Here is a 26,290-nt window from a genome sequence, read left to right as displayed (position 1 = left end):
CTACGTATATTCCTTTGAAACCCACCCATCCTTGATTTCGACCACCTTAGGCCATCCACACAACCCAAAAACCTATCTTCAAAACCCACCCGTCATCGAAAACCCAGAAAACGGCTGGGTGGTCGGAAAGAAGAAAAATGAAAAAGGGAAGAAAGAAGGGCAGCAGGTTGATGGGAGGGGGAACGGGCAAGAATTTGGTGGTAGAGGAAGGCCATCAATGGTGGCTTAGAAGAGGAAGTATTGAGGAGAGAGAATAAAGCGGGAAATAAAATAAAATTAGGGAAAATGACCAACAAAATATACATAATGAAACGGGTAGATAATTCTCTTATAGTTGTATAGATATATGTATGAACAGTGTCAATACAACCACAATACTTTCATTTAATGTGAAAAGACCACCTTACCCCTGTGTTGGTCCAGCACCGTGCTGGATTGAGCCAGCCTCATAATCATTTTAAATAAATCAAATTTTAAAGGTAGAGTCAATTTATAATCAATTGATTCCAGTCCGGGTTTTGAAAGCGTTAGGGTAGTGTCTTCACGCCACCGTAGTAAAGAAGCCTACAAAATATAATTTCCGAATTTGTTTTAAGTTTCTGGGACAATATCACAAATTTCGAGGTTCGTTGAGAAAGGATCCTGACTCCCTGAGAGCCTGACCTTTATTTGCAGTTACTGTCGTCGGCAAATCCACAACTCCGGCGTTGAATTTCATCAAAATCACAAACTTTTCATTGGTATTTTCGCAGCAAAGAACAAATTTTAATCCTGAAGCAAATCCAGTAAGCGATTCTACTCTTCAAATCGCTGCTAAATTACTCATCTTTTTCGCTTTTTCTGTGCATAAATTGCCCATTTGATGCAATTTGATTGATTGGTATAGTTTAGGTTTGACAATTTTCATGATTTCTATCATTGTTGAATCAAATATTAGTTTATTTGCCCTAATGTTATGAGGGTTTGAACCTTTGAATTGAAGAACAATAACAAGAACAAGAACAAATTTTGTGACATGGGTGATATTTATAATTTCAATTATACTTCAAGATTAGTCCCTCCTTTATCAAAATCACAATACCCAGAAAGCATACAGCGTGGAAATCAAGGGAAAAGTAGTTTCCGAACTTACCTTGATGTTCCTTATGTGACCCCTAGAACTAGAATTTTATGTGATATTATATATGGAACCCCGGTATCAGATATCGAAGCCGCATTGATTAGCAGTGCCATCACCCCTAGCCCCGAGCTTGTCGAGGAGGTGCTTAAGCTCTCCTATGGTAGCCCTGATGCTGCTGTGAGCTTCTTTCGTTGGGCGGGGCTTGCTCATAAACCGTCGGTTTATGCTTGGAATTTGATGGTTGATTTGCTAGGGAAGAATAAGATGTTTGATCAATTATGGGCTGCTATTAGGTCTATGAAGGAAGAGGGGTTAATTTCACTTCCCACCTTTGTGTCTGTTTTTGGGAACTATTGTGCGGTTGGGAAATTTGATGATGCTGTTATGACCTTCGATGTGATGGAGAAGTATGGGGTTGAGCCCGATGTGGTTGCAGTGAACTCCTTGTTGAGTGCTATTTGTCGAGAGAAGGATCAAACTCAAAGGGCTTACAATTTCTTTGACAAAATTAAGGTGAAGGTTCCACCGGATGGGGATACCTTTGCTATTTTGTTAGAGGGTTGGGAAAAAGAGGGCAATGTTTCCAAGGCTAAGACCACGTTTGGGGAGATGGTGGTTCGTGTTGGTTGGGATGAGAAGAACATGGCGGCTTACAATGCATTTTTGATGACTCTTGTTCGTGGATCACAAGTTGATGAAGCTGTCAAGTTTCTCAAAGTTATGAAAGGGAAAGGCTGCTTACCAGGTTTGAAATTCTTTACCAGTGCTCTTGATATTCTAGTTAAGCAGAATGATTCAACCCATGCTGTACCTTTGTGGGATACAATGGTGGGTAGTGGCATAATGCCCAATTTGATTACATTTAATGCCATGATTGGCCTGCTGTGCAACAACAATGATGTGGACAATGCATTCCGCTTTCTTGATGAGATGCCATTTTATGGAGTCTTTCCCGACTTGCTAACTTATAATATGATCTTCGAATGTCTGGTAAAGAACAAGAAGGTTCATGAGGCGGCCAGTTTTTTCAAAGAAATGACAAAGAATGAAGTCTTTCCTACAGTGGCTAATTGTGCTGCAGCTATCGAGATGCTATTTGAACGTGATGATCCAGAGACAGGGGTTGAGATTTGGAACTTTGTTCTTGCTAATAGAGTGATGCCTGTTGATGAATGTGCTAATGTGCTCCTCATGGGTCTGTGTAAGGTTGGTCGTTTCTCAGAGTTGAAGAGGTCTGCCTATGATATGCTGGATCAGAGGATCATTATATATGAATCCACGATGAGGACATTGCAAAAGATCTTCTACAAAGAGGGCAGGAGTACAAGAGATACTTACGACAGCCTTGAGAGGAGGTGGAAAGCTTCATACTTAAGATAGCCTTGAGAGGAGGTGGAAAGCTTCATACAAGTGTTGACACTTTATCCTCTTTTGTTAACACTTTATCCTCTTTCTCTCTCTCTGCCATCCCCCTTCTGTTATTCTATCAAGCAGCATATAAGTGGTTCTTCTCCATTTTATATGCAGTTGCGGCTGTAATTGAAAAAGCTTTTTTGATATAAGGTTATTTCTTTTGTTTATTACTTTGGCAAAACTTTCCTGCTTTGCTCCCCCTTATTATTTTTTTTTGCCCTTTTTCTATTCAAATTCCACTCGCGAACGCTGAAAGGTATACGTTAACGTACGTTTACAATTGCCTTCTGCTCCTCAGTCATGCTGTTCATTTCAACTATTCTGTCTTGAACATACCTTTCCTTAGCTACAGATAGTGTACTCTGTAGTAATGTTCCCTGGTGAAAGCATGTGTTATATGTTTGCTGTTGCCAGTCAGCTGTGCAGATTTTTTAAACTCTTTGTATTCTCTGCATCAACCCTCCTGCTTTTTAGCCTCCAAGGTATCTTCTGTGAAAGAAAACAAATGTTCTGTAGTACACTCCTTAAGACTTTTCCTTATGACTTGTGGAGTCTGGATGTCATTATTCCAAGTCCAGAACAGCTTATTGTAATGTAGGAGCTAAGTGCACTTGCAAAATTTACTGAAGATGCCGAAGCTTGCTAATCACCATCGTTCTCCCACTGTTTGAATTGATGGTTCCAAGTCTTCCAACTGCCTAAGCTGCCGAAAGTATTTTTTTTCCCGAGGACTCACTTATTTAGGAAGCATTTTTTCCTGGTTGCTGCGTTTCCTGGACTGGAGATTTCATTCAAACCCTATCAATTGAGGTACGCTCCCTTCATCATAATATCTCAAAGTTGGTTGAATCTTCTTACCTTCTAGATAGGGAGGAAAGCCAAAGTGCCAAACAGTGAGGTTGAAGGCCATCTTGATGCTACAGGTGGATGATATTTTGCTGTCCTTGATGGAAAGCCCTGTTCAAATGCTAGGAGGTTTTTCCTCAATTTTGAAGCCCAGGCCCAAGCTAGGAGATGAGAGCATCTTGATCTTCCTTTGTCATGCTGCTGCTGTCTTTTAATCTGGCGTTGCCTCCTTTATCTAGAAGATGAAAAATTCTGCTACCTCCCTCATCATATATAGTAACTTTTGTGAACTCTGTAATGCTTCTACATTCTTTAATTTTGCATCAAAGAGACATGAAGTCTCTTAAAGCCCTAGGCTAATGCCTCGTTGCAGCTTATAGTTGGTGATCTTTTGATCCTTATTTTCACTTCACCATGCTGTCAAGGGGTCAAGGGCTCAAGGCTGATTAAAATTCTTAGTCCCTCTTTTGTTTTTAATCTTTTTCAGAAATATTTTTGATTAAAATTCTTAGTCCCTCTTTTGTTTTTTTTCTTATTCAGAAATATTCTTGATTTTGATCCTGTTCGGCACAAGAAATTTTAGGGGATGGGCGGTTGAAGTATAGAATCATATTGCTTGTCTATCATAGCTTCTCTGTGATTGTTTTGGATTTTTTCCTTACAAGTTATTTTTTTTATTTCCTCTCTCTGCATCTATGCCTATTGGACTTGTCAATGTCATTACTGTAATGTTTTCAACATTTATTTGTGATGATTCTTTTCTTTTGCTATGTTTGATTCAATGTACAAAAAACCCAAGACACACAAATGCAATAGGGATCCTATTACGTCTAGGCGCTCCTTGGGTGGGCTTTGGTGTGCCTAATTGAAGTGAGACTGCACTGTATAATTTTTTTAAAGAAGTTGACTGATGTGCACCTCCATAATTTGTTTCATCAAAATGCTGATTATGTTTGGCGGCTTATTGTTTAGTAATTAGTCCACATCATACAGAGAGCCATAAATCACTTGATGCTTAAAACTTCTCACTTTTTTCTTATATAGCTTAAGGCTCTTACCATCTTGAGTTCTAGGAATTCTATCTTGTGATTTGGAGATCTTTCTTTCTACCAGTCATGATTTTCATGACTTATGTGTGTTCTGTGGACTTGTTCATGAAAGATATTAAAAGTAGTACAGTAAAGTCTGTGTTGACAACTTTTAGAAAATAGTAAATTTATCCTTGAAATGTCACATATGAACTTCTTGGTAATGCATTTCCACCAGCAAATTGTTTTGGCCCTTTTGGGGACAATTTTTATTTTGAGAGTGTGGGAAAGTAATTTCATTTCAAGGAGAGCTTGATATTCCTGTCTGTGTGGCATAGTCGGATTAGTCGGACGAACAACCTTCCTAGAAAAGTTCTCTTTCGCCTGTAGCACTTCTAGGTTTATATCTCCAATATTCTGGGTGATAGACCATTGTTACCTGATTCACCATTATGAGATCAGGCCCAGGTAGATAATTTGATAGCATTGATATCTAGTAGGCTGGTTTTATTAAATTAGGCCAATGTGTACAGCATTCATGTATTAATTCGCCCTTTTTGACTTGTAGTTTCCTGGAAGATTAGGGAATAGGGAATTAGGTAGCTATGTGATACTGTAAGAATTCTTAAAACACTCACCACTGTTCATTTGCCTCCCATCTAGTTTCACAATATCTTGATCTGTTGTGCTTTCCTCATGCAAATTTCAACTATAAGTTGAGATAGTCTACACTAGATGAGGAGTCATGTTGATTTGGTGACAATAGTGTATGGTGTTTTCCGTTGATATTGTTTTAGTAGATGAGTCTAGCACAGGTAATAATTCTAAGTCATTAATTGTAGGTAAGGGTTGAAAACCTGAGGATTGATCTTGAATTGTGCTCGGAGGAAAGTGTGGGTGCCTTTACTAAGACTGTTGCTTGACAATGATTTATTTCTAGTGTTCATCTCTTAACATTGTGTTAATGGTTCTTTAATAATGGTTGCACTGGACTGTTATTCCTTGCAGTTGCTTCTACTATGACTCTGTAAATAACCATATACTGCTAGGTAGATATAAATGTGGGGTGTAGAACCTCAAGTTTTTTTTTTTTTTTTTTTTTTTTTTTTTTTTTTTTTTTCTTAATGTGTGTTTCTCTTTAGATTTGTTTTATTGGTTGTCACATAAGCTTTTCTGATGTTACTTATTTCTGGCTTCTTTCTTTATTTTTACCCTTTTGAGTCCTTGCCTTTTAAGCTCTTATGCTTAATGTCCTAACAAATACTATGTCTGTTTCTGAAAGCTCTTAACACTTTTTATTTTCGTCCGTTTTTTAATGTTCTTTTACATTTTCACTTTATTTCATTTTTGGCAAACTCCTTTTACTACAATATTTACACCTTTCCAATCACTCTCTTTTACCTTATCCACTTTTTTTTTTAACGATCTCTCTACCTTTTTCTTATACCCATTCACCACATCAACACCATCACTCTAAATCTCTAATAGTAGATGTTAAAAACTTTTCTTGTGAGAAAGTTACAAAGACATTTTGACATAGAATAGGGCTGGTGCTGGTGTGAAAGAGACAGTGGAGAAGTGACTCCTCTGAGTCCGTAGATTGGTTCTTTTTCGTATTCTAGGAAATTTTCTCAAGCAGATATATTGGAAGAGAGACATGCAATACTTATACCACTCATATAGTCAGCCCTTAACATAGAAGGTATATTGGTTTGTTTTGGTGCGTATATTGTTTTAAATATTTTTTCGGAATTTAAAAGTTATATCCACTGGCAGAGACAAAGATGGTATGGAAATCGGGAACTCTCACAGGTGATTACAGCATGTCATTGGTTGATATTGCCTCTGTGAATTAACTCCTGCAGGATTTCCTCAGCTATGGGAACGAACACCCGCACTTACATCAAAGGATACTAAGTAAAGAAAGTTATAGATGTAAGTTTTGAAGGTTTGGTAATTGTTGCTCCAAAGAAGAAGATAAGCATTTTGGCTTGTATAGCAAATTGGATTTTGAGGTATCAACTAAAATGAAGGACAAAGATGTACCAGAGAGTGAAAATTTCATGAATTGACCGTGGTAGTAGGCAATTATAGTTAGCGTTTCACCATTAAACATCGATATGGCTTATTATCTGCCTCCATTTCTTATTCATTCTGGAGAAGGAGGCCAGTCATTGCATGTAGAACCATGGACAAAGATGTATAGTTGCAGCCTTGCGGGGATACGACTACTTACATCCACCCCCCAGGCCCCCCACCCTTCTTAGAGCCGGAACTTCGTAGAAGCATGGGTTAATCCTGATTTTAATTTGCTACCCTGAAACATCTCCTGTGGCAGATTATCACTATTGATTATCTGTGATTCTTGTGCTAACAAAGCTCCTGTGAGTTGTGGATGAAACTGCGTGAGATGTGATTATTGTGGGAGTTGCATCTATCTACTATCCTCCATGTTGGAGCTCACTTCTTCCTTTCCTTACTGTGGTGTTTGAGAAGTTTCGGGCTTCTTTGGCTGGAAAAAGGATAAAAGAAGAGAAGATCCCACCTGGTGAGAATTCTAGTGCTGTTGTAGGTACGTATGCAAAACAGAAGACTCTGAGAATATCATTACTGCCATCTCTGTCTATATTATAGTAGGAAATAAGAAAGTACTACTTCGTACGAAGTATATGATTAACAAATATATCACCTTGTGATTAGCATGTGTTGATTATGATTGCACTTGATAAGTCAAATTAAATTTTTGTTGGTGATTAATGATCATAACCAGATTGAATTGTTTCCTCAGGTGGCTGACATAATCTATAAGACATTTTATTTTTCGTACATATACTTGGCTGGTAGACTGGCAGTTTTCTCTTATAAATGTATTATGTTGGAGTTGCATCAGGCAGCTGTGTGTGTCTGTGTTTATTGTAGCTTCAAGACTAACTGTTGGTAACAGATTTGTATTCTGCTCTGCTACCTTCTTTATGCCTCGTCAAATTTTCAGCTTCTGTTATATGGGGATTCAGAAAGTTTGTATATGAATGTAGTAAGGTACTAAGGTTCCGACTTGCCTGCATCTAATCTTCCCTTAAGTTGCCTTCAGAGCATCTCTGCCTGTATTATTGGTATTAGCTGTCCTGATAACTCAAGTGTGACAGTGATGAATAACAGGTTTACGCTGTCCTGATAACGTGTTTCTCTCTTTTTATTAGCATTGGCCATTGTTCCTGAAATTTTGCTGTGAAAACTGTAAAATTCAGTTCAGATTTTGAAGTGTGATATCTGATATTCTAGCAATCAAGTAATATAGGTAAGAGTCATTGAATTCCCCTTTGAAGAGTTACATTGAGGTGTAATGGCCAAGTATCAGCCTATTAGGTGGATAGCGAAACGTCGTAACCCCCATTGCCTTGAATCCTTGTTATATATTGGACATTGCTCCAAGCTAAAGAACAATGAAGTTTAGAACTAGCATCTTATAGTAACGGCAAAGTATAGTGTTGACTGAAGTACTTGTATTAATTAACATTTGACATTTCAACAACTAATTATTATACTTAATATGAAAAAGAATGCTTCTATATCTAGAAAGATGTTCTATGTCCAGTTCTACCTATTTTAAAAATATTTGCTTTTGAGTACATATGAATGGTAAAGTACACCTTATTTATGAAACTAATGATGATTTAAACTAATAATACAACGTCTGAGATGATTATCACACTAAGTTATATATATATATATATATATATATATATATATATATATATATATATATATATATATATATATATATATATATATATATATATAGGGTCGGGATCCGGCGAGAACCACCCTTTATGTGAGAACCCACACCTTATGTGAGAACAAATCTCAGCCACTAGATTAGATGAAATCCAACTGCTGAGATTATAAGCCTGCCTAACAAACTAACTTTTAGCATCTAATTTATCTCTCCCCTCTATTCTGTCTGCAAATCAAAGCTCATCAATGGCGATTTACTTATCAATGGCGATTCACTGAGTATGCTCTTCTTTCGGCAAATTTCAACGGTTTCTTTCTGCAATTTTCAACGGTTTCTTTTTGCAAATTTCAACGGTCGCAATTTCATCCATCATTGAGGTTTGTTCGTAATTTTAATTTTGAATTGCATGTTAATCTGAATGTTCAAAATATTTTGATTTTACATCTCTGAAAAATTTAGAATTGCATGTTAATTTTCGAATTGAATTACATGTTAATTTTCGAATTACATTAATAGAATTGAATGTTTAATTGCATCAATTATTTGAATGAATTGAATCAATTATTTAGCTTTGATTAATTTGATAGAGATTTTAATAATATCAGATTAAACTTGATAGTGATTGAATCAATTATTTATGTTGTTAGTAGGTTTTTATTTTCAATTGAATGTTGTTATTATGTTCTTATTTTCAATCAAATTCAAAATGAGCAAATAAATTAAAATGAGCAAACCTAAATATGTATAATAGAACATTTAAAATGAGGTAACTACAATTAAAATGAGCAAATATTAATGACATTCATAAGTAATTCAAGGATCTATAAGTTTGGCAAATATTAGCTTTTAAAAACACTAAGTATTCAGAATTGTGTATGTATGTGTGTGTGTGTGTGTGAGTGTGTGTGTGTGTGTAACAGTGTGTCTGTTTGTGAGTGTGAGTGTGATTGAGTGTAAGAGTTTATATATGTGGGCATTGAATTGCATGTTCATTTGACAAATGAGCAAACCTATCCCCCCTGCCCCCTCCTCTTTCTGCTTGCAATTTTGATTTCAGAAATTGATTTCAGTTATAATTATAGATTATGAAATTATTGAGTGTGTGTGTATGTGTGTGTGTGTGTGTGTGTGTATCTATGTCTGTGTGTGTGTAAGTTTGTTTAAGAATCTGATTTCAGTTCTAATTATTGAGAGTGTATGTGTGTGTGTGTGTGTGTTTAAGTATGTTTAAGGAGGTGCTTATTCACAAATGATGAGCAACAACGAACAAGTTGAGAGTCAATCAAGTACCATCACAAATGTGCCAACTATTCCTACAATAGTAGTTTCTCCTAAAGTAGCACCTTTGATCACTCCTGGAGGAACAAAAGAATGGCATCCAATATGCCCCAATGAGTTGAAACCAGCTATAGGGATGAAGTTTAATAATCTTGAAGAGGGCCTTGAATTTTATAAAGGCTATGCATTTGCTTCTGGTTTCAATACAAGGAAGTCTACAACTAAAAGACAAAGAAGAAGCAAAGAATTAAAATATTAGTATATCTTGTGCAATAAGGAAGGATACAAATAGAAAAGAAAGACTACTGTAGAAAAAGATTTAAATAACAAGGAAGGGGAAAACAATGAAGAAAAAACTTCAATTAAAAGGAAGAGACTCGTTACTCGTGTTGGGTGCAAGGCACATATTGTCCTAAAGCATTGAGATGATAACACATTCATAGTGACAAAATTTCATGAGGGACATACTCATGCACTTTATACACCTAGCTGCAATTTATTCCAAAAAGAAGGAAGGAAAATGAACATTTTACACAAAAAAATAATTGTGAATAATTCTAAGGTAACACTTTCAAATTCTCTTATGTTTCATGAATTCTATGTATGTTCTAATAAAAGTTGTTTGCTCATTTGACAAATGAGCAAATAATTTTTTGCTCATTTGCCAAATGAGCATTGAATTGTTTCATGAATTCTCTTATGTTTCAAATTCTCTTATGTTTCATGAATTCTCTGTATGTTCTAATAAAAGCTGTTTGCTCATTTGACAAATGGGCAAATAATTTTTTTCTCATTTGACAAATGAGCATTGAATTGTTTGCTCATTTTAAAAATGAGCATTGAATTATTTGCTCATGTGACCAACTGTTTTGTTCTTTAAATAGGTGAATATTGGTCCCGTTACAACTTTTCGAATGATGAAGGAAATTGTTGGAGGATATGAAAACATTGGTGCATCTAAGGAAGATTTCAAAAATTTTCATAGAGATTTAAAAGCATACATTCAAGGAAGCGATGCTCAAATGTTCGTGGATAACTTTACCAACAAAAAGCTAATGTGGAGCGCTTTTTTCTTTGATTTTGAGATGAATGAAGATTATTGCCTTTGTAGAGCATTGTGGGCAGACCCCCTTTGTAAAAAGAGTTATGCTCTATTTGGTGATATGGTATCCTTTGATACCACATACCAAACCAATAGGTAATTCATTTATGTGTTATTACTAGCTATGGCTAAAATTAATGACTTTGTTTTTAAATAAAATTAGTTTAATTGCTCATTACTTCTATGTGAAAATTGAATATCCCCATAAGTCTAATATTCTTTGATAAGAGTATGTATATGGGCATTGAATTGCATGTTCATTTGACAAATGAGCATTGAATTATTTGCTCATTTGACAAATGAGCATTGAATTGTTTGCTCATTTCACAAATGAACATTGAGTTATTTGCTCATATGACAAATGAGCATTCAATTATTTGCACATTTGACAAAAGAGCAAAGAATTGTTTGCTTATTTCACAAATAAGCATTGAGTTATTTTCTCATTTGACAAATGAGCAATCGATTATTTGATAATTTTTCAAATGAGTATTAAATTATTTGCTCATTTAAACTTTATTTTGTATGTGTAAACAGGTACAACATGGTGTTTACTCCATTTACAGGGGTTGACCATCATAAGAATTGCATTAATTTTGCTGCTGGTTTCATAGCAAAGGAAGATATCGTGTCATTTGAATGGATGTTCAGATCATTCCTCAGGCAATGGGTGGGAATGAACCTAATTGTATGATCACAGATCAGGATCCAACAATGAAAATTGCTGTTAGAAGTGTGTTTAAGAAGACTGAACATCGGTTCTGTATGTGGCACATAATGAAAAAGTTACCAGATAAGGTGGAGAAATCAATCATGCAAGAAGAAACTGGTTTCCTAAAAAAATTATGTGCTTGCGTTTGGCACCTTGAAATTGAACCCGCTGAGTTTGAAGAAAGGTGGAACAAGGTGATGATTGAATACCACTTGGAACAACATGAGTGGTTAGGTTATATGTACAAGATAAGAGACAAGTGGATTCCGGCCTATTTCAGAGATATGTTCCTTGGAGGAATAATGCGTACAACATCAAGATCCGAAAGTGAAAACAACTTTTTTAGCTCCTTTATCAATCCTCATGTGTCACTTGTTGAGTTTTACTTGAGATATGAAGCTGTAATTGATGCCCAGAGACACACTCAAGGTCAGAATGATAATGATTCAAAGCACAAATATCCTGAGTGCAAAACACCACTAGGGATAGAAAAGCATGCCTCACATTTATATACTAACTCTGTCTTTTATGAATTTCAATACGAAGTTGAAATTGCTTGTTTTTCTTGTGGTGTTGATGAATTGAAGAAAGAAAATGAATTGGAAGTTGCAACAGTAAGTGAAGGAAATCGGACTAGAACATTTGATGTTGTGTTTAATCCAACTAACTATGACACCACATGTTCTTGTAAGCTATTTTATAGGCAAGGAATTCCATGTAGACATATGATTTGGGTTTGGAAAGCAAAAAGGTTTGAAACCATTCTCGAGCAGTATATGCTACACAGGTGGACTACTATGGCATTAAAGAAACCAATTTTTGACTTGGGAGGAAACCTGTTGGAGCAATGTGCTAATATAATAGACAAGAAAAAATTGTTAAATGATTTATGGTCAGAGATACACACTTGTGTAAGTTTGGCAGAAGGCAAAGATGAAGATATTCAAGACCTTGTGATAAATCTTCAAGGAATAAGAAAGGATTTGGAAGCAAAGAGGATTGTAAGAAATAATGAAACAATAGCCGGAAGTGCAAAAAACAAAGAGCAAGACATTGAGCTATTGATTTGAGCTAGTGTGCCAACTGAAATAATTGTCAAACCTCCTAAAGTTTCAAAGAATAAAGGGACTGGAGTTCATGTATCAAATGAAGAGACTTCAAAAAAGAAAGCGACTGAGATTGATGTGTCATGAAACAAGAGGTAGAAGTGCAAAAAGGCTTAAGGGAGAAAAAGAAAAGGTTGTAGAACAAAACCAAAAAAAGAAGAGATTATGTAGAGGTTGTGGTGAATTGAGTCATCATGATATTAGAAATTGTCCAAAAAAAGTGTAATGGTACTTTTATATACATATAAGATTTTGTTGAATTTTTATATTTAATAATATATTATTAATTTTGTACTAATCATAGTTTAATGCTTTGCAATATTGTTGAATTGAAAATAGAACATATTCAAATGAGTGACTAAATATTTGTTCATTTCTCAAATGAGCAATAATTCCTTGCTCATTTATCAAATGAGAAAATAGTTAACTACTCATTTTGTCAAATGAGCAAATAATTATTTGCTCATTTGGCAAGTGAGCAAATTAGCTATTATATGAACTTGGAACAATTGCACTCCTGTTTCATCTCCCAGTCCAAAATCAGCCCTCTTCGGGTCAAATGAGAAAACATATCTTTTCTCAATCATCAAATGAGCAAGTAATTTCTTGCTCATTTAGCAAATAATTAAAAAGGTAAAAGCTCATTTCTTAAATGAGCAAAAATAGTTGCTCATTTGTGAAATGAGCAAACATTTCTTTACTCATTTATCAAATGAGCAAGAAATTCTTTGAACATTTATCAAACTAGTTTTGTGCTCGTGCGATGCCCGGGTTGTTTATTAAATTTTAAGATATATTTTAATCTATATGTCAAATTTTAAAATATATCATTGATACAAAATTAGTTAGGAATTGACGTATTTTTGTAACGATTTAAACTTGTAGACATGTAATGACTAATAATAATAATAATAATAATAATAATAATAATAATAATAATAATAATAATAATAATAATAATAATGGTGAAAAACATTTCTTGACCCTGTCTGAAATGACTCGTGACCCGACCTGATTAACAGGTCTACACACAATAATAAAATTATATTAGATTGTGAAGTATATTATTTTAATTGATTAGAATATATTATAACCTATGGATGTGGTACATTTTAAACTAATTCCTTCGCTCTAAAAAAATATTATGATACAAAAAATAAATTTATATGATAATTTATGAGAGTTATAATTTAATTATTTTTTGAATAAAATTATAATTCAATTTGTACATATGAAATATTGATATTTTATCAAAAATAAAACTCTAAATTAACATTTTTATCCTAAAATTATATCCAAAGTTGACTGAAAATAAAATTCTAAACTTATTTTTTTATCCTACAAATTGAATTTTATATAACTCTATCCTACGTGGCACGACACTTGGAAAAAAGTTGGAACGCCAAGTGTCGCTGTCTCGTCACCTGGCTAAAAGTTTAGCTTTATATATTAGTTATATGATGAGCAAGAATTCATTGATCTATCATTTAATGAGCAAACATCTGTTTGCTCATTTAACAAATGAACGAATATTTCAAATGAACACTGGCTGTATATAACAATGTATGTGAAGTAAAAACAAATAAAAGATTGAATTTTAATTCAAATATAATCATCACTATAGTAAAAAAGGGTAGGCTTCTGTTGGTAAAATCTGTTTATAAATCAGTTTTACATAATTCAAAGACTACTTAAAAGTAGATAAAATCTTAATTTACCCAATTCCCTAAACCAAAAAAGACAAATCATCACTACTAACTATTTAATTCCCTAACATTCAGCTTTCTTCAATCTTTTGCTCTTTCTTCCTTGAACTTTTTCTTCTTCGGGCTCTTCTTTTTCAGCATTTTCATCTTTGTCAGCAACAAAAACTTTACTTTGCTTTTTCTTCTTCTGAGCAATTTCTTTAACAGATTGAATAGTGTTCACTTCACTTGTAATTATTCCCAGGGTGTACTTTTCACGAAGTTTAGCCAAGATTATCAGCTGCAAAACAAATAACATAATCAAACCCTATACAATTTAGGAGATTTCAATAACATGAGCAAACATGTAAAAGTAACACCACAAGTTGCAATTGTAACTTGTAAGGCAATGGCCTACGGTATTGCTAGATTAATGGACCATAGACCTCAAAATTAAAGTAAACATTTGATAGGAATCCTTGCTCATTTATGAAATGAACAAGTAAATCCTTGCTCATTTTTCAAATGAGCAAACATTTCTTTGCTCATTTTTCAAATGAGCAAACATTTCTTTGCTCATTTGATAAATGAGCAAGTAATTTCTAGCTTCTCATTTAGCAAATAATCAAAAAGTTAATTGCTCATTTCTTAAATGAGCAAAGAATTAGTTGCTCATTTGTGAAATGAGCAAACATTTCTTTGTTCATTTATGAAATGAACAAGTAAATCCTTGCTCATTTGTCAAATTAGCAAACATTTCTTTGCTCATTTGTCAAATTAGCAAACATTTCTTTGCTCATTTGATAAATGAGCAAGTAATTTTTTGCTCATTTAGCAAATAATCAAAAAGTTAATTGCTCATTTCTTAAATGAGCAAAGAATTAGTTGCTCATTTGTGAATGAGCAAACATTTCTTTGTTCATTTATGAAATGAACAAGTAAGCAAATAGGCCAAAACATCTTATTATTAATGAGACTAATCTGAAAGTCTTACATTATTTTTCTTCAAACTAGGATCCCACTTTGCAATTCATTGCTGGATTTCATCTCCACTACATTAATCATTTATTTTTCTTTCTTTAATGTGTCCTTTAAAACCATTTTTCCTTTTTCATTAGAAGATCCTGTCTTGAAACTCATTCCTTTATATTGTGGCTGTGTAGAACGACCAACAACTCCTAATTGTGCTGGCCCTGCTGCATCTTCGTCACCACCAACAACTCCTAACTGTAATGCCCTTGCTGCATCTTGGTCACCACCAACTCTTAACTGTGCTGCCCCTGCTGCATCTTGGTCACCACCAATAACTCTTAACTGTCCTGCCCCTGCTGCATCTCGCTCACCAACATTAACAGCAAAATCTGTCTCAACAGATGTCCTGCTCAACAAAATAGGTATCCTTGATGTCAAATTAGCAAATACTTAGCTACTAATTTAACAAAATCAACAAAAACTTAAATGCTCATTTCTTAAATGAGCAAATAGTTAATTGCTCATTTCTCAAATGAGCAAATAGTTAAATGCTGATTTGTCAAATGAGCAAATACTTAGTGCTAAAATGAACAACAAAACATAAAATGAACAAGTTATCAACTACTTTCAAAGTTGTGAAGAAGTTAGAGAACTTGTTTTTAAACTCAAATTCTTTCTCACTGATATCTACTTTACGACCTGATGTGCAACATAATGAAATAACTTCTAGGCTTCTGATGTGAAAAGTCGAACAGTAAAACGCCTTCAAACTATCAGCTTCTTGGCTTCTGATGTGAAAATCCGAACTAAGTACACGACGAAGTTGGTAGCTTTGTGGTGACGATAGTAATAACATTGCACAAGGAATTTTGATTGTGAGAATTTCTAAGACAAACAAAAGAGATGAGAGCCCTATACTCCCATCTTAAACTGTTTTTTTTTTCCTATTTGCTTTCACATACAAGTATTAACCTGTGACAGTTTTAGATGTATTGAAAATTACTTCCCAACATAATCTACAACTTTTTATTGCTTGTAATGTCAATTAAAAAGCTAATATTTCATAAATGAACAACAAAACATAAAATGAACAAGTTATCAACTAATCTACAAGAACTCCCATACAAGTAATACAACTCATCAACTAATCTACAACAACAACAAAAATAATAATAACTCAAATAATAAAAATAAAATGAGCAGAAACACATACTTGTATTTTCTTGAGAAACATTTGCAGAATCCATAGCAATTACTTCTAGGTTTCCAAAAAAAACAAAGAAAATGTAAGATAATTACTCATATGAAGCAAAATTAAAACTAAAATCAACTAATAAATACTCAAATAAAGCTATAATCAAACAAAAAATAAGATAAAACCAGAAAATAAAACATAATTGAGAACTAAAGTAAACCAAAATCAAATTAAAATACACAAAATAATTAAAATACCTAAAATCAAGCTAAAATCAACATAATAGCACAAATTATCAGTGATTTTTAGGTTTCCAAAAAAACTGGACAATAACGAAAATAAGCAAAATCAACTTGATAACTACTCAAAAAAACGAAAATAAAGCTAAAATCAATGAAAAAACAAAGTAAAACATTATCGACACAAATTGATAAATAATGTGAGCTGAAATCAGCGAAAATCAAAACGAAAATCAACAAATGTAACTGAATGTGACCTAAAATTAATTGAAAAACACGAAAATATAAACAATAAACTCACCTTGACAAAGATTGATGAAGATTGAAGGAGTAGTGATGAAAAATCAGAGAGAATAGCAGAGAGAAAGAGAGTAGAAAATAGAGAAATTGTGAGGAGAGAGAAAATAGCGCGTGAAAGAGGAAGGAGGAGAGAGAAAAAACGCAGGAGTTTTGTTTGACCGGGATTTAATTGTGGCCTTTGGATGTAATTGATCCAACGGTTATAATTATTCCTCACATATAATAGGGTTCTCACATAAGGGATGTGGTCTCATATAATCTCATTTCTATATATATATATATATATATATATATATATATATAATGACTTACAGTTCTATTTAGGCTAATATAATAGAATTCATTGATATTATTTTTTCAATTTAAATTATTTTACTGATCAAGGCTGATATATATTATGGCGAAAGTTGTAATAACAAGATCATTTATTGCTGTTTTGATATTTTTTTGAGGGAATATTGCTGTTTTGATATGATACTACGTACTTTGAATTATTATTTTCCTTGGCTATTTAAATTTATTTATGTATAATTTTTATTTTATACTCCCCCTTTTTAAAATACTTGCTCTATTTCTCTATGCGCGGAGTTTTAGGAAAAATTATAGAAAATAATAGAATATGGAGGTAGTGGGGTTGGTGGAAGAATTAAAAAATTTAAAAGACAAAAGTAGTGGAGAGAATTGGAGGAGAGAGAATACATGTTGGACCCACTAAGTGAGAGAAATTAATTAAATATTATAAGAACTTTCCAAAAAAGGAAATAGAGTAAGTATTTAAAAACGGTCGTAAATGAAAAGTGGAGCAAATATTTAAAAACGGAGGGATTACATATTTCTTATTGGAAAGAATCATTTTCCTTACCTTTGTACATGTATTTACTTTATCTAGAAAATCCAATGAAGTACTTGCAAAACCAAAAATAGATCTTTTCACATTAAAAGATTTTATAAACATAAAAATTAAAAAAGGACCACACACTGATATTTTCTAGAGCAAGCATGGTATTTTCTTGTCTTCAGTACTCAAACACTTCAAAAAAAAAAATATGTTCATCAACAACAACAAATAAAGAACAATTTTTTCCCTCCTAAACCCATATTCTTTAACGTACGATTATTATTTAAAATCATTTTAACAAATAAAAACATACCATAATAAAGATTCCTAAGATCCAAAATATAATATTCTAAAGTAGTCTAACATTCCAACCTACCCTTAATTAATTACACAAACTTTACCTTGAGGAAAAGAAGATACCTAAACCTTCCCTGCCAATTAAGAGCAGGAACCTCTCATACCTCAACCTTCTTCCTCCTTCCCAAAACATTACTAACATCATCACACAACCATCCCTACATAACTAAATCGCGACGTCGCCTAACATCTCTTCTTTTCTTATAAACGTTGGCTTAATGCCGAACGTTACCAAATTTCCCACCATTCATTTCTCAACCGCCATTCTTTGTCATCAATGCCTTATCACGGCCACGGCCACATCCACCACCACAACCAACGCCGCACCCACCCGTTGATATGGTGTGCAGCCATAATCTGCACCTTTTGCACGGTCATTGTTATTATTTTGGGCATTGTTGTGTTCGTAGGGTACCTTGCCCTACATCCAAGTATACCCTTTGTTAAAGTTACGTATGCACACCTAGATAAATTCGAGTATAGTCAAGCCGGTGTCCTTAACACCGAGATGAACATAGTTTTTCAGGCCGAAAATGATAATACTGGAGCACACGCTAGCTTTTCGGATTTTACGTACTACCTCAACTTCCATGGTATACAAATTGCTAGGTTGAAAAATCTACCATTCAACGTAGACAAGAATGATAGCGCGATTTTTAACTATGATGTTAAATCGTATTCAATACCATTGGATCCACAACTCTCGGCTATAGTAGATCGATCGTTGAAGCAAAATAGAATTTCATTTGATTTAATGGGATATACAAGAACAAGATGGAGGGTTGGACCGATTAAATCGGTCAAATTCTGGTTGCGTTTGAGTTGTGAGCTCAAATTTCAGGGTGATGGGAGTTATACTGCGGATTCTCATTGTAACTCTAAATCAAAATAAAACAGGTGTATTTTTTTTTTTTTTCTTAGTTTATTCTTTGAAAATTTGTAAACAAAAAATACAAAAATTTTAAAGTAGGTTGATATAAATTAATTAATGGGTATACTTTTGTGTATACATTTCTTTTCTTAATTTGTTCCATTTTAGAATATATGTTACGTTGCTTAATAGCTTAGCACTTTTTTTTTTCTTTTAATATTTGAAAATGCTCCTCAATTTTATTTATTTATTACTTATTTTTACATTTCTAGGAGTTATTAGGAGAGGAACAGTGAAAGATTGAAAGTAGATTGTCTTTGCCTTTAAATTTTACATTTTTCATTTTTAATAAAGTGATAAAAAGTTCAATATGTAAGAAGAAAACCAAGCCATATTTACCGCTTGACAATTTGAATTCTATTTATGGAGTTTGTGTTCGCTAGTTAAACACTTCATTTAGTTCCACAATTAGCTTTCTTTGTTAATAAGAATATTCAATTGTAGCAAAGTAATAGTGGTACACATATCAAATTGATATATATTTTTAAGTTAAAGTTTTTTAATGTGTTTAGTTTGAGAACTCGAATGGTTAAATAAAAGGTTTCAAATAAATCATGACAAAGTTGCGTGCGAGTACTTTCAATCCTTTTAATTTCTCCTTTTAATTTTTTGAATCAATATTTTTGCATGCTTTTATCCTTAGTGCGGCTACCTTTCTTTTTTAATAAACGGGTAACTTTTATTGACACATCACCATTATTACATACAAAATGGCCCCATATTTTTTGTAAGGTATTTTAAATTCAAAATTTGTGTTCTTTTATTTATTTATTTATTTATTACCAAGTCCTCTAAAAATAACAACTAACAAGTTGATTCAACATTTCTTTTAAGGAAAATCATCAAAGGGTTTATATTAATAAATTATTTAAAGCAACATTCAAAATGCAAGTAGGGATTACATTATTCTCCATTGTTTGACCGACCTCTCAAGATTGAAAGTGAGCCAAATTGTATGCTAATCTATTCCCACTACTTGATAAAAGACTACGACACACTGCTAAAACTGGAACATAAAGCTAGAATAAAGTGGAAGGAATTGGACTCGTTCGACTGGCCTCTGAAATAACAAGATGATGTTAACTTTTTTTTTGTTGGCTATTAAAAAATTAAATTATATTCAAAATATCTATACTTATATACGAGTACTTTATCTATAATATTATCAAAACTTAAGGAATTTTCAACTTTTCATTACCACTTTTATTCTATGAATCACGTTGAAAGATTAGAGAAAGAGGATTCAAAAACGGTTTCTCTCTCCTCCCTTAAATCCTCTCTTCCCTCTCCTCATGTTTCAAGTTCTCCCTTTTAAACCCTAGGAGCTCGCCGGAGTTCCGACGTCGCGGCCGTACTTCGGCGGCGCCGGAACTCTGGCGAGCCTCCTCATCTTCTTTCTTATTTTTCTGCTTCTCTTCTCCTTTCCTTTCTATTTTTCCTTCCAGTCTTTTCATCTTTCTCACACTCGGAATACCTAAAGTTATCATTACCTTCTTTATTGAGGATTTTTAATCCCTTTTGAGGTGTTTGTGTGAGCCTATCCTAGTTATAGAAGGTTTCGAGGGAGGTTTCAGATCGTCTCCGGCGCCGTTTCCCACCTTTGCGAGGGAAGGTTAGTGTTTGTTCAAAGGATCTCTCCGCCGGAGAAACAAGGCCTAAGGACTAGGCCTAACGCCGCCATCATCGGTCATCGGTAATTTTGACTGTGACGGAATCGGTAAAGTTAGGGTTAGGGTTTCGTAGGTCCTTGCGCTAGAGGGCTAGGCCTAACGCCGCTATCAAGAGAAGTTCATGACGGAAATAGTGAAGTTAGGGCTAGCTTTTCGAGGTTTCTTGTGTTCGTGGTCTCGGGGTTTTCGGTTTTGGCGGTGCTCTCCTCTGGTTTGTTCTCTTTTCTAAGTATGTTTTTTCTTGGTAATTATTAGAGTTTACTTGTCTTAGTTTGTTTTATGGTATTTTTTAGCCTCCTTTGGTTGTTTTTAGGGCTATTAATTTGTTTTGGCTATAGTATTTTGGATGGTTGTGTGCAGAGGGAGTTAAGATCCTTTGTAAAGGATTGTGGTGTGGTTATAGTGATAAGAGAGGTTACAGGTGTAGCCGTTGGGGGTTTGAACAAGAAGTTGGCCTTGGCTAAGGTGAAGTGTGTATTTTGTTGAAGTGGTATTGGTTTGGTTTTTTTTCCTTCGGTTGTAATTCTTGTGATCATTACTCTTGAAATTTGTTATTTGATCTGACGCAGGCGCCCAAACTTTATTTAAAGGGTTTCTCGAGCCTCGACGTTGTCAAAGCTTTCTTGCCAACAAGGAAAACTATTGATTGGAAGGTCACTAGTTTAAGTGACCCGTTTGAAGACCTTACTTGGTGATGAGTTAATCCCGCTAGGTAAGGAAAAACTAGCCGTGGTCAAACAATTTCTGTTCTCTCCGTTGCTCTCTTTATGGTGTGTAGTATGTTTTTGATCCTTGGTCTGTAAGGAGTCCCTTATCTGCGATAGGTCCGATCAATTCAAGTTTAATTTTGTTTTTAATGTCAAAAGTTGGTGTAAACTTTGATTTTATAAATACATTTGCTAGTGTAAAAAAATAATGTTATACACCATGAATAAAAGGACAAATTGTAAATAATAATCCCAACTTTGTTCCATTTTCTTTTAATAATCCCAACTTTCGATTATTCTAAAATAATCCAAACTTTGGGGGTTGTTTGCTTTCTTCAATCCCAATTACCAATTACCTATTGAAAAGGTTAATTTCCTTTATTTAAATAAATGCCACTTGTCAAGAGTTAATTAGCTAAAAATATATATTTGAATTTTTTTTTAAAAAAAATTAGAAAACCTGCCTCACCCCTTCCCTGAGCACCTCTACCCCACCACCCATCGAAACTCCATCCACCCTAACCCCGACCCCTTCGCACTGGAAAACCCACAAACCTCCTCCCGCGCGCCGGCCATCCACCCTTCTTCCCGTTACCAATCCCCCTTTCCTCCTTGAACCACCACCCTCAAATTTCCCCTAAAACCTCGTCACCTTCCTTAGAAAACTCGTCGGAGAATGCTTAACACCGTAGACGCTAAGCAACACCCACCACAATTTGGCCCCCAATTAGCGAACCTTCCGTTACAGATCCTTTCCGCCCGACGCTCATTCTTCTTCTGCTACGGCTTTTATCACAGATGAAGGCATCGAGATCTAGGTTTACTCTAAGGAGATTACCAAACTGAAGGGGAAAAGGTCTCGACGGTTTGTAGGGGAAATTTAGGGTGGTACGGTGACGCTAGGGGTGGGGGAGGCACAGCGTGCCGACGAGAGCAGTGGCATGCTAGGCGGCTGGGCAGTGGTTGGAGGTTAGGGGAAGTTACATGGTGTTTTGTGTTTTTTGTTTTGTTTTGTTTTGTAAAAAAAAAAATTCAGACCAGTTAGGTATAATAGGTCATTGATTTTTGTTGACCGGTTTGGTATTGAAGAAAGTAAACAACCCCCAAAGTTGGGATTATTGTAGAATAATCAAAAGTTGGGATTATTAAAAGAAAATAAAGCAAAGTTGGGATTATTATTTACAAATTTTCCTGAATAAAATTCATAGTTACTCTATTAAATTTATTGTTTATATTCCATATTTAATGTCACTTTATTACTTAATTAACATTCATGAGCTGTAACTTTTCATTAAGAAATCTAAAAGTTTTTAAGCATTCTTATTGTAAACAGATACTACTCCATCTGATCTCTCTTTCTATCCCCAACTAATTATGCCGTTTTTATTTTATTATTTTATCTTAAGATAATAGTTCCAAGATATTATTTACATTCAAGGTAATTTTTCATTTTATATATAAACATAATCCGGGGCATCATCCGGGCCTCAAACTAGTTAGTATATAATAACACAAACCACAAATGACATTAATCCGACTACTTCTTTTTCTCCATTGTTTTTACTATTTAAAAAAATAACCTTATTACTAATTCACTATATATGTATTTAATGTTTACTTCATATCCCCTAAAGCTGGAATTTGTGTTGTGCCATCTCAGGCTAGAGGACGAGTGGGTCATGTCGGGCTTGGGTGATGTCAGGTCGTGTCGTGTCGAGGCGTCAAATTGCACACTCTAGCCCATGGTACGAAATGACCCACATGCTTGGTGGGCCGTGGGCCAACCCTTAATTTTGGCAGCAAATCCCTATGAAAAACTCAAAATTCGATCTAAAATGAAGCATTAAACAGGGAGAAATTGAAGGTTGAATTCATAGATGTACAACATATAGAGAGAATCTAGCTAAACTGTGAGGAAGGAGGAGTAAGAGTAGGAGAGAAATTAAAGAGAAGAAGAGTACCTTATCGTCAACCATGAAAGCTATGAAAGAGCTGAGGAGGGAGGAGAGATAAAGAGAGAAGAGTTAAGAAAGCATGGAAAAACGGAGTTTAAGGTGACAGAAGGAGGAGAGAGAAAGAAAAGGGGAAGACCCTAGTTACGACAATACCCATGTAGTTATAGCTCTAATCTTGCCATTCCCCCTTCCTTTTTTTTTCCTTTTCTTTAGGAAATTATTATAGCTCTTGCCTGACCATGTCGTGGGTCGTGCTGGTGGACCAAAGTATCGTGCCACTAGTGGGCTCGTGCCAATTTTTTAGAATTTTGTTCACGGCTCACCCCTCATTCCTCGTGCTGTGCTAAGTCACTAGTATGTCGTTCCCGTGCCATTCGCGGGCCAACCTGGTCTATGCCCAACTTTATTCCCCGACTTAATACAAAAACTATTTATGGGTGCATTTTAATTGTCACTTCTTCTTATTCCTTTTAAACCTTAGCTTGTCTGGAAATTGGCTGTTAGATGTTGGCTATTTAATTTAGCTTGTTTGACTGACTGTTAGTATTGCTGTTTGTAGTTGCTGTTTGACTATTTGTTGTATGTAAATATGTTTGGTAAATTCAGCTGTTAGATATTGGCTGTAACTATGCAAAATGACCTTATAAGACATTATTATGCGTTCTTATTTATTTTTTATTAGTATTATAAAGTAATAATTACTAGTTACTAATTATTAATTACTAAGTTTGGTTCGCACAGGGTAAACATAATGGAATTTAAAAAGGGAAAGAAAGAAAATGAAATGATAATACCTCAAATTTAGTATGTTAGTTGTTTGTTTAATAAACAAAGAGAAACAAACCGACAGTCGCACCACCACATAATAACCTATCTCCTTCACTTCACACCTTTTTCAGCCACTACCAAGCCACCCTACCATTTGTCCGCACCAAACGCAGGCCACCACTCGCCGCTGTTTGGCAACTTTCCCCGTCCCTCGCCATCAGCGTAAAACTCTCCCCTCCCTCGAAAAACTTCACCCAGCCCCATAAAACCACAGAAACCACTTATTTCTCGCCGTAAAAATGTTGTCCGCCCATCCTCCTGAAGGATTTATGTCTTCGTCAAGTGCAATTACTAGTTATATCAAGGATCACTATTATGGTGATAATAAGTTCATTCTTTTGGGTTGTCATTGTCTGTTTCTAGATATGATAAATGATATTTGGCCTAGTCAAATAGTCCCAAAGCCCAATAGCATGGATCCTATGAGGTCATAGTGTCATACACAAGGGTATTGGATTGAACAAGTGTGAGGCCCATTAATAATGGGGCTCATGAGGGAATGACAAACAACATAAGTAGTAAGGCTAGAGAAGTTTGGATAAGGTTAGGAGATTGGGCTTCATATGGACTCTAATTATATATATTATATATAAATATAGGCATTGCCTAGGTTAAGCATAGATGTCACAATTAACCTAAGTAGTGAATTGTGAAGTAAGCAACCAACTCCCAACCCCACTCTCTCACGCCTCTCTCCTCCTTTCTCCCTCTCCGTACGTCACGGACGCCGGCGCAAGGTGGTTGCTCGACCGTGGTGGTGGTGGTTCGTGGCTTTATCATTTCCTTTCCTCTCTGTAGTAGGTGGCTCTAAGTGTTCGTGCCCGACTAACTATCATTAGTGGAGGTTCAATTTGTGCCCTTGGAGCAAGTAGAGGAATCACGTTTGTGGTTCTAGATCTCCTCATTGTTCTTTCTTGATCTCTCGTGGAATCACACTTCAAAGGTACAATTATGTGTTCATTATGTGTTATAGTTGTAGATCCTGTTTAGGTGCTTATGAATATGATTCATGCAATTCCGCTTAGAATACCTAATTACACTATACCCTCGCCCTCGAAAACCTAACCTTAGCATCTAGGTTTTCTAGGACGGGGGGATGGGCGGACGACGGTTTTACGTGGAGAGATAAGTGGTTTATAGGGTTTTAAGGGGCTGGGAAAGTTTTCTGGGCAGGGAAGAGTTTTGCCGGGGGAGAGTGGTGGCAGTGTGGCGGGAGAGAGGCAGCGATCAGTGGCAAGTGGAACTAGTGTGGCTAAGGACTTTCATGAAACATATTCTTAAATAAGGAAAGGTTATTTGTTTCCTAGAGCTGTTGTAATTTTTTAATCATGTCTTCAATTTATTTATTATGATTATTACCATCATTGTACTTCCTCCATTCCACATTAAATGATTTACTTATTTATAAATGCATGCTTACCAAATACCAATGCAATACTTAAACCATTATAATTTTTAATTATAATAAGAAAATAGATTTTTTTATATAGTTTCAAAATATAATTGAGACTTACCTAGCATGATTCAATTTGATTATTTTATAATTAAACTGTTAAAGATATATTACCAAATATAGTCTACGTAGGCTATGTGAATTGTGTGAAAAGTCAAAATAGTTATCTTGCGTGGGACAGATGAAGTATTAGCTAGAGTTCTTTTTTTCTATTTTCATGAAGTTTGGTTGATCGAAACATCTGCCACTTGAAAATGATCTTAGTAATACTTTCCATTTTGTTGTTGTTGTTGTTGTTGTTGTTGTTGTAGGGTTCTATATGTGTGTGTGTGTGTGAGTGTTGGGGTGTGGGGGGGGGGGGTCTTGTTGTAGGGTTATGTGTGTTGGAGGCGTGGGGGTTGTTATTGTATGCCAGGGTTTCGTGTATGGGGGTAGTGATGGAAGTAAGCGTTTACATCATAAGCGTAGTAGTTTATAACCACAATTAACTCACAAAGGGTAGAGCTTCTGTTGTTGAATTAAGGTGTAGGCCACGATTTTGGGGTTTAGGAATAAAAAAGTTCAAAAAGTTTAACAAAGCTTGTTTTGGGTCAGTAGTATGAAGGTCTAGGGAATATCGGACTTTTTGGGACGGTGGTAAATCTATGGAGATTTGGGGTTTGTGAAGCTCTGGGACATTAATGGAAGTGTAATGGGTTAAGATGTGGCTGGAATGGAAGAAGGGCTTACCGTTATTGTGGTTTGTCTAATAGGCTCTGTGCGAAATTTGATTAAGAGGGTGGTGGATGGATGTAATATAACCAAATATGACTAACTATG

General features: G+C 34.8%; 3 protein-coding genes across 5 annotated transcripts; all 3 read left to right on the top strand.

Annotated features, from left to right (window-relative positions):
- Nucleotides 1-509: 509 nt before the first annotated feature.
- LOC110710873 (protein FAR1-RELATED SEQUENCE 5-like) lies at nucleotides 510-12,514 on the top strand. Of its 3 annotated transcripts, XM_021889217.1 has the most exons (5): nucleotides 510-785; nucleotides 8,382-8,520; nucleotides 9,366-9,983; nucleotides 10,306-10,619; nucleotides 11,061-11,796. In XM_021889217.1, exons 3-5 carry the CDS (start codon nucleotides 9,942-9,944, stop codon nucleotides 11,215-11,217), a joined length of 513 nt encoding a protein of 170 aa, XP_021744909.1. In that variant the 5' UTR covers nucleotides 510-785; nucleotides 8,382-8,520; nucleotides 9,366-9,941; the 3' UTR covers nucleotides 11,218-11,796. The 3 variants fall into 3 exon arrangements, with proteins under 3 accessions (XP_021744909.1, XP_021744907.1, XP_021744906.1); XM_021889215.1 differs by lacking the exon at nucleotides 9,366-9,983 and having other exon boundaries at nucleotides 11,061-12,514; XM_021889214.1 differs by lacking the exons at nucleotides 510-785; nucleotides 8,382-8,520 and having other exon boundaries at nucleotides 9,277-9,983; nucleotides 11,061-12,514.
- Nucleotides 785-4,059, top strand: LOC110710872 (pentatricopeptide repeat-containing protein At1g77360, mitochondrial-like). The gene is made up of 2 exons (XM_021889213.1): nucleotides 785-3,343; nucleotides 3,457-4,059. Exon 1 carries the CDS (start codon nucleotides 1,016-1,018, stop codon nucleotides 2,498-2,500), a length of 1,485 nt encoding a protein of 494 aa, XP_021744905.1. The 5' UTR covers nucleotides 785-1,015; the 3' UTR covers nucleotides 2,501-3,343; nucleotides 3,457-4,059.
- A 4,875-nt stretch (nucleotides 12,515-17,389) lies between the features above and the next one.
- Nucleotides 17,390-19,324, top strand: LOC110710731. Its single transcript, XM_021889070.1, has one exon. The coding sequence runs from the start codon at nucleotides 18,205-18,207 to the stop codon at nucleotides 18,817-18,819; it is 615 nt and encodes a 204-aa protein (XP_021744762.1). The 5' UTR covers nucleotides 17,390-18,204; the 3' UTR covers nucleotides 18,820-19,324.
- The last annotated feature ends 6,966 nt before the right edge of the window (nucleotides 19,325-26,290 follow it).

This window comes from Chenopodium quinoa, unplaced genomic scaffold (genome assembly GCF_001683475.1).
Source record: "Chenopodium quinoa cultivar QQ74 unplaced genomic scaffold, ASM168347v1, whole genome shotgun sequence".
Lineage (NCBI taxonomy): Eukaryota > Viridiplantae > Streptophyta > Magnoliopsida > Caryophyllales > Amaranthaceae > Chenopodium > Chenopodium quinoa.
This window is presented reverse-complemented; position numbering and strand designations above follow the sequence as displayed.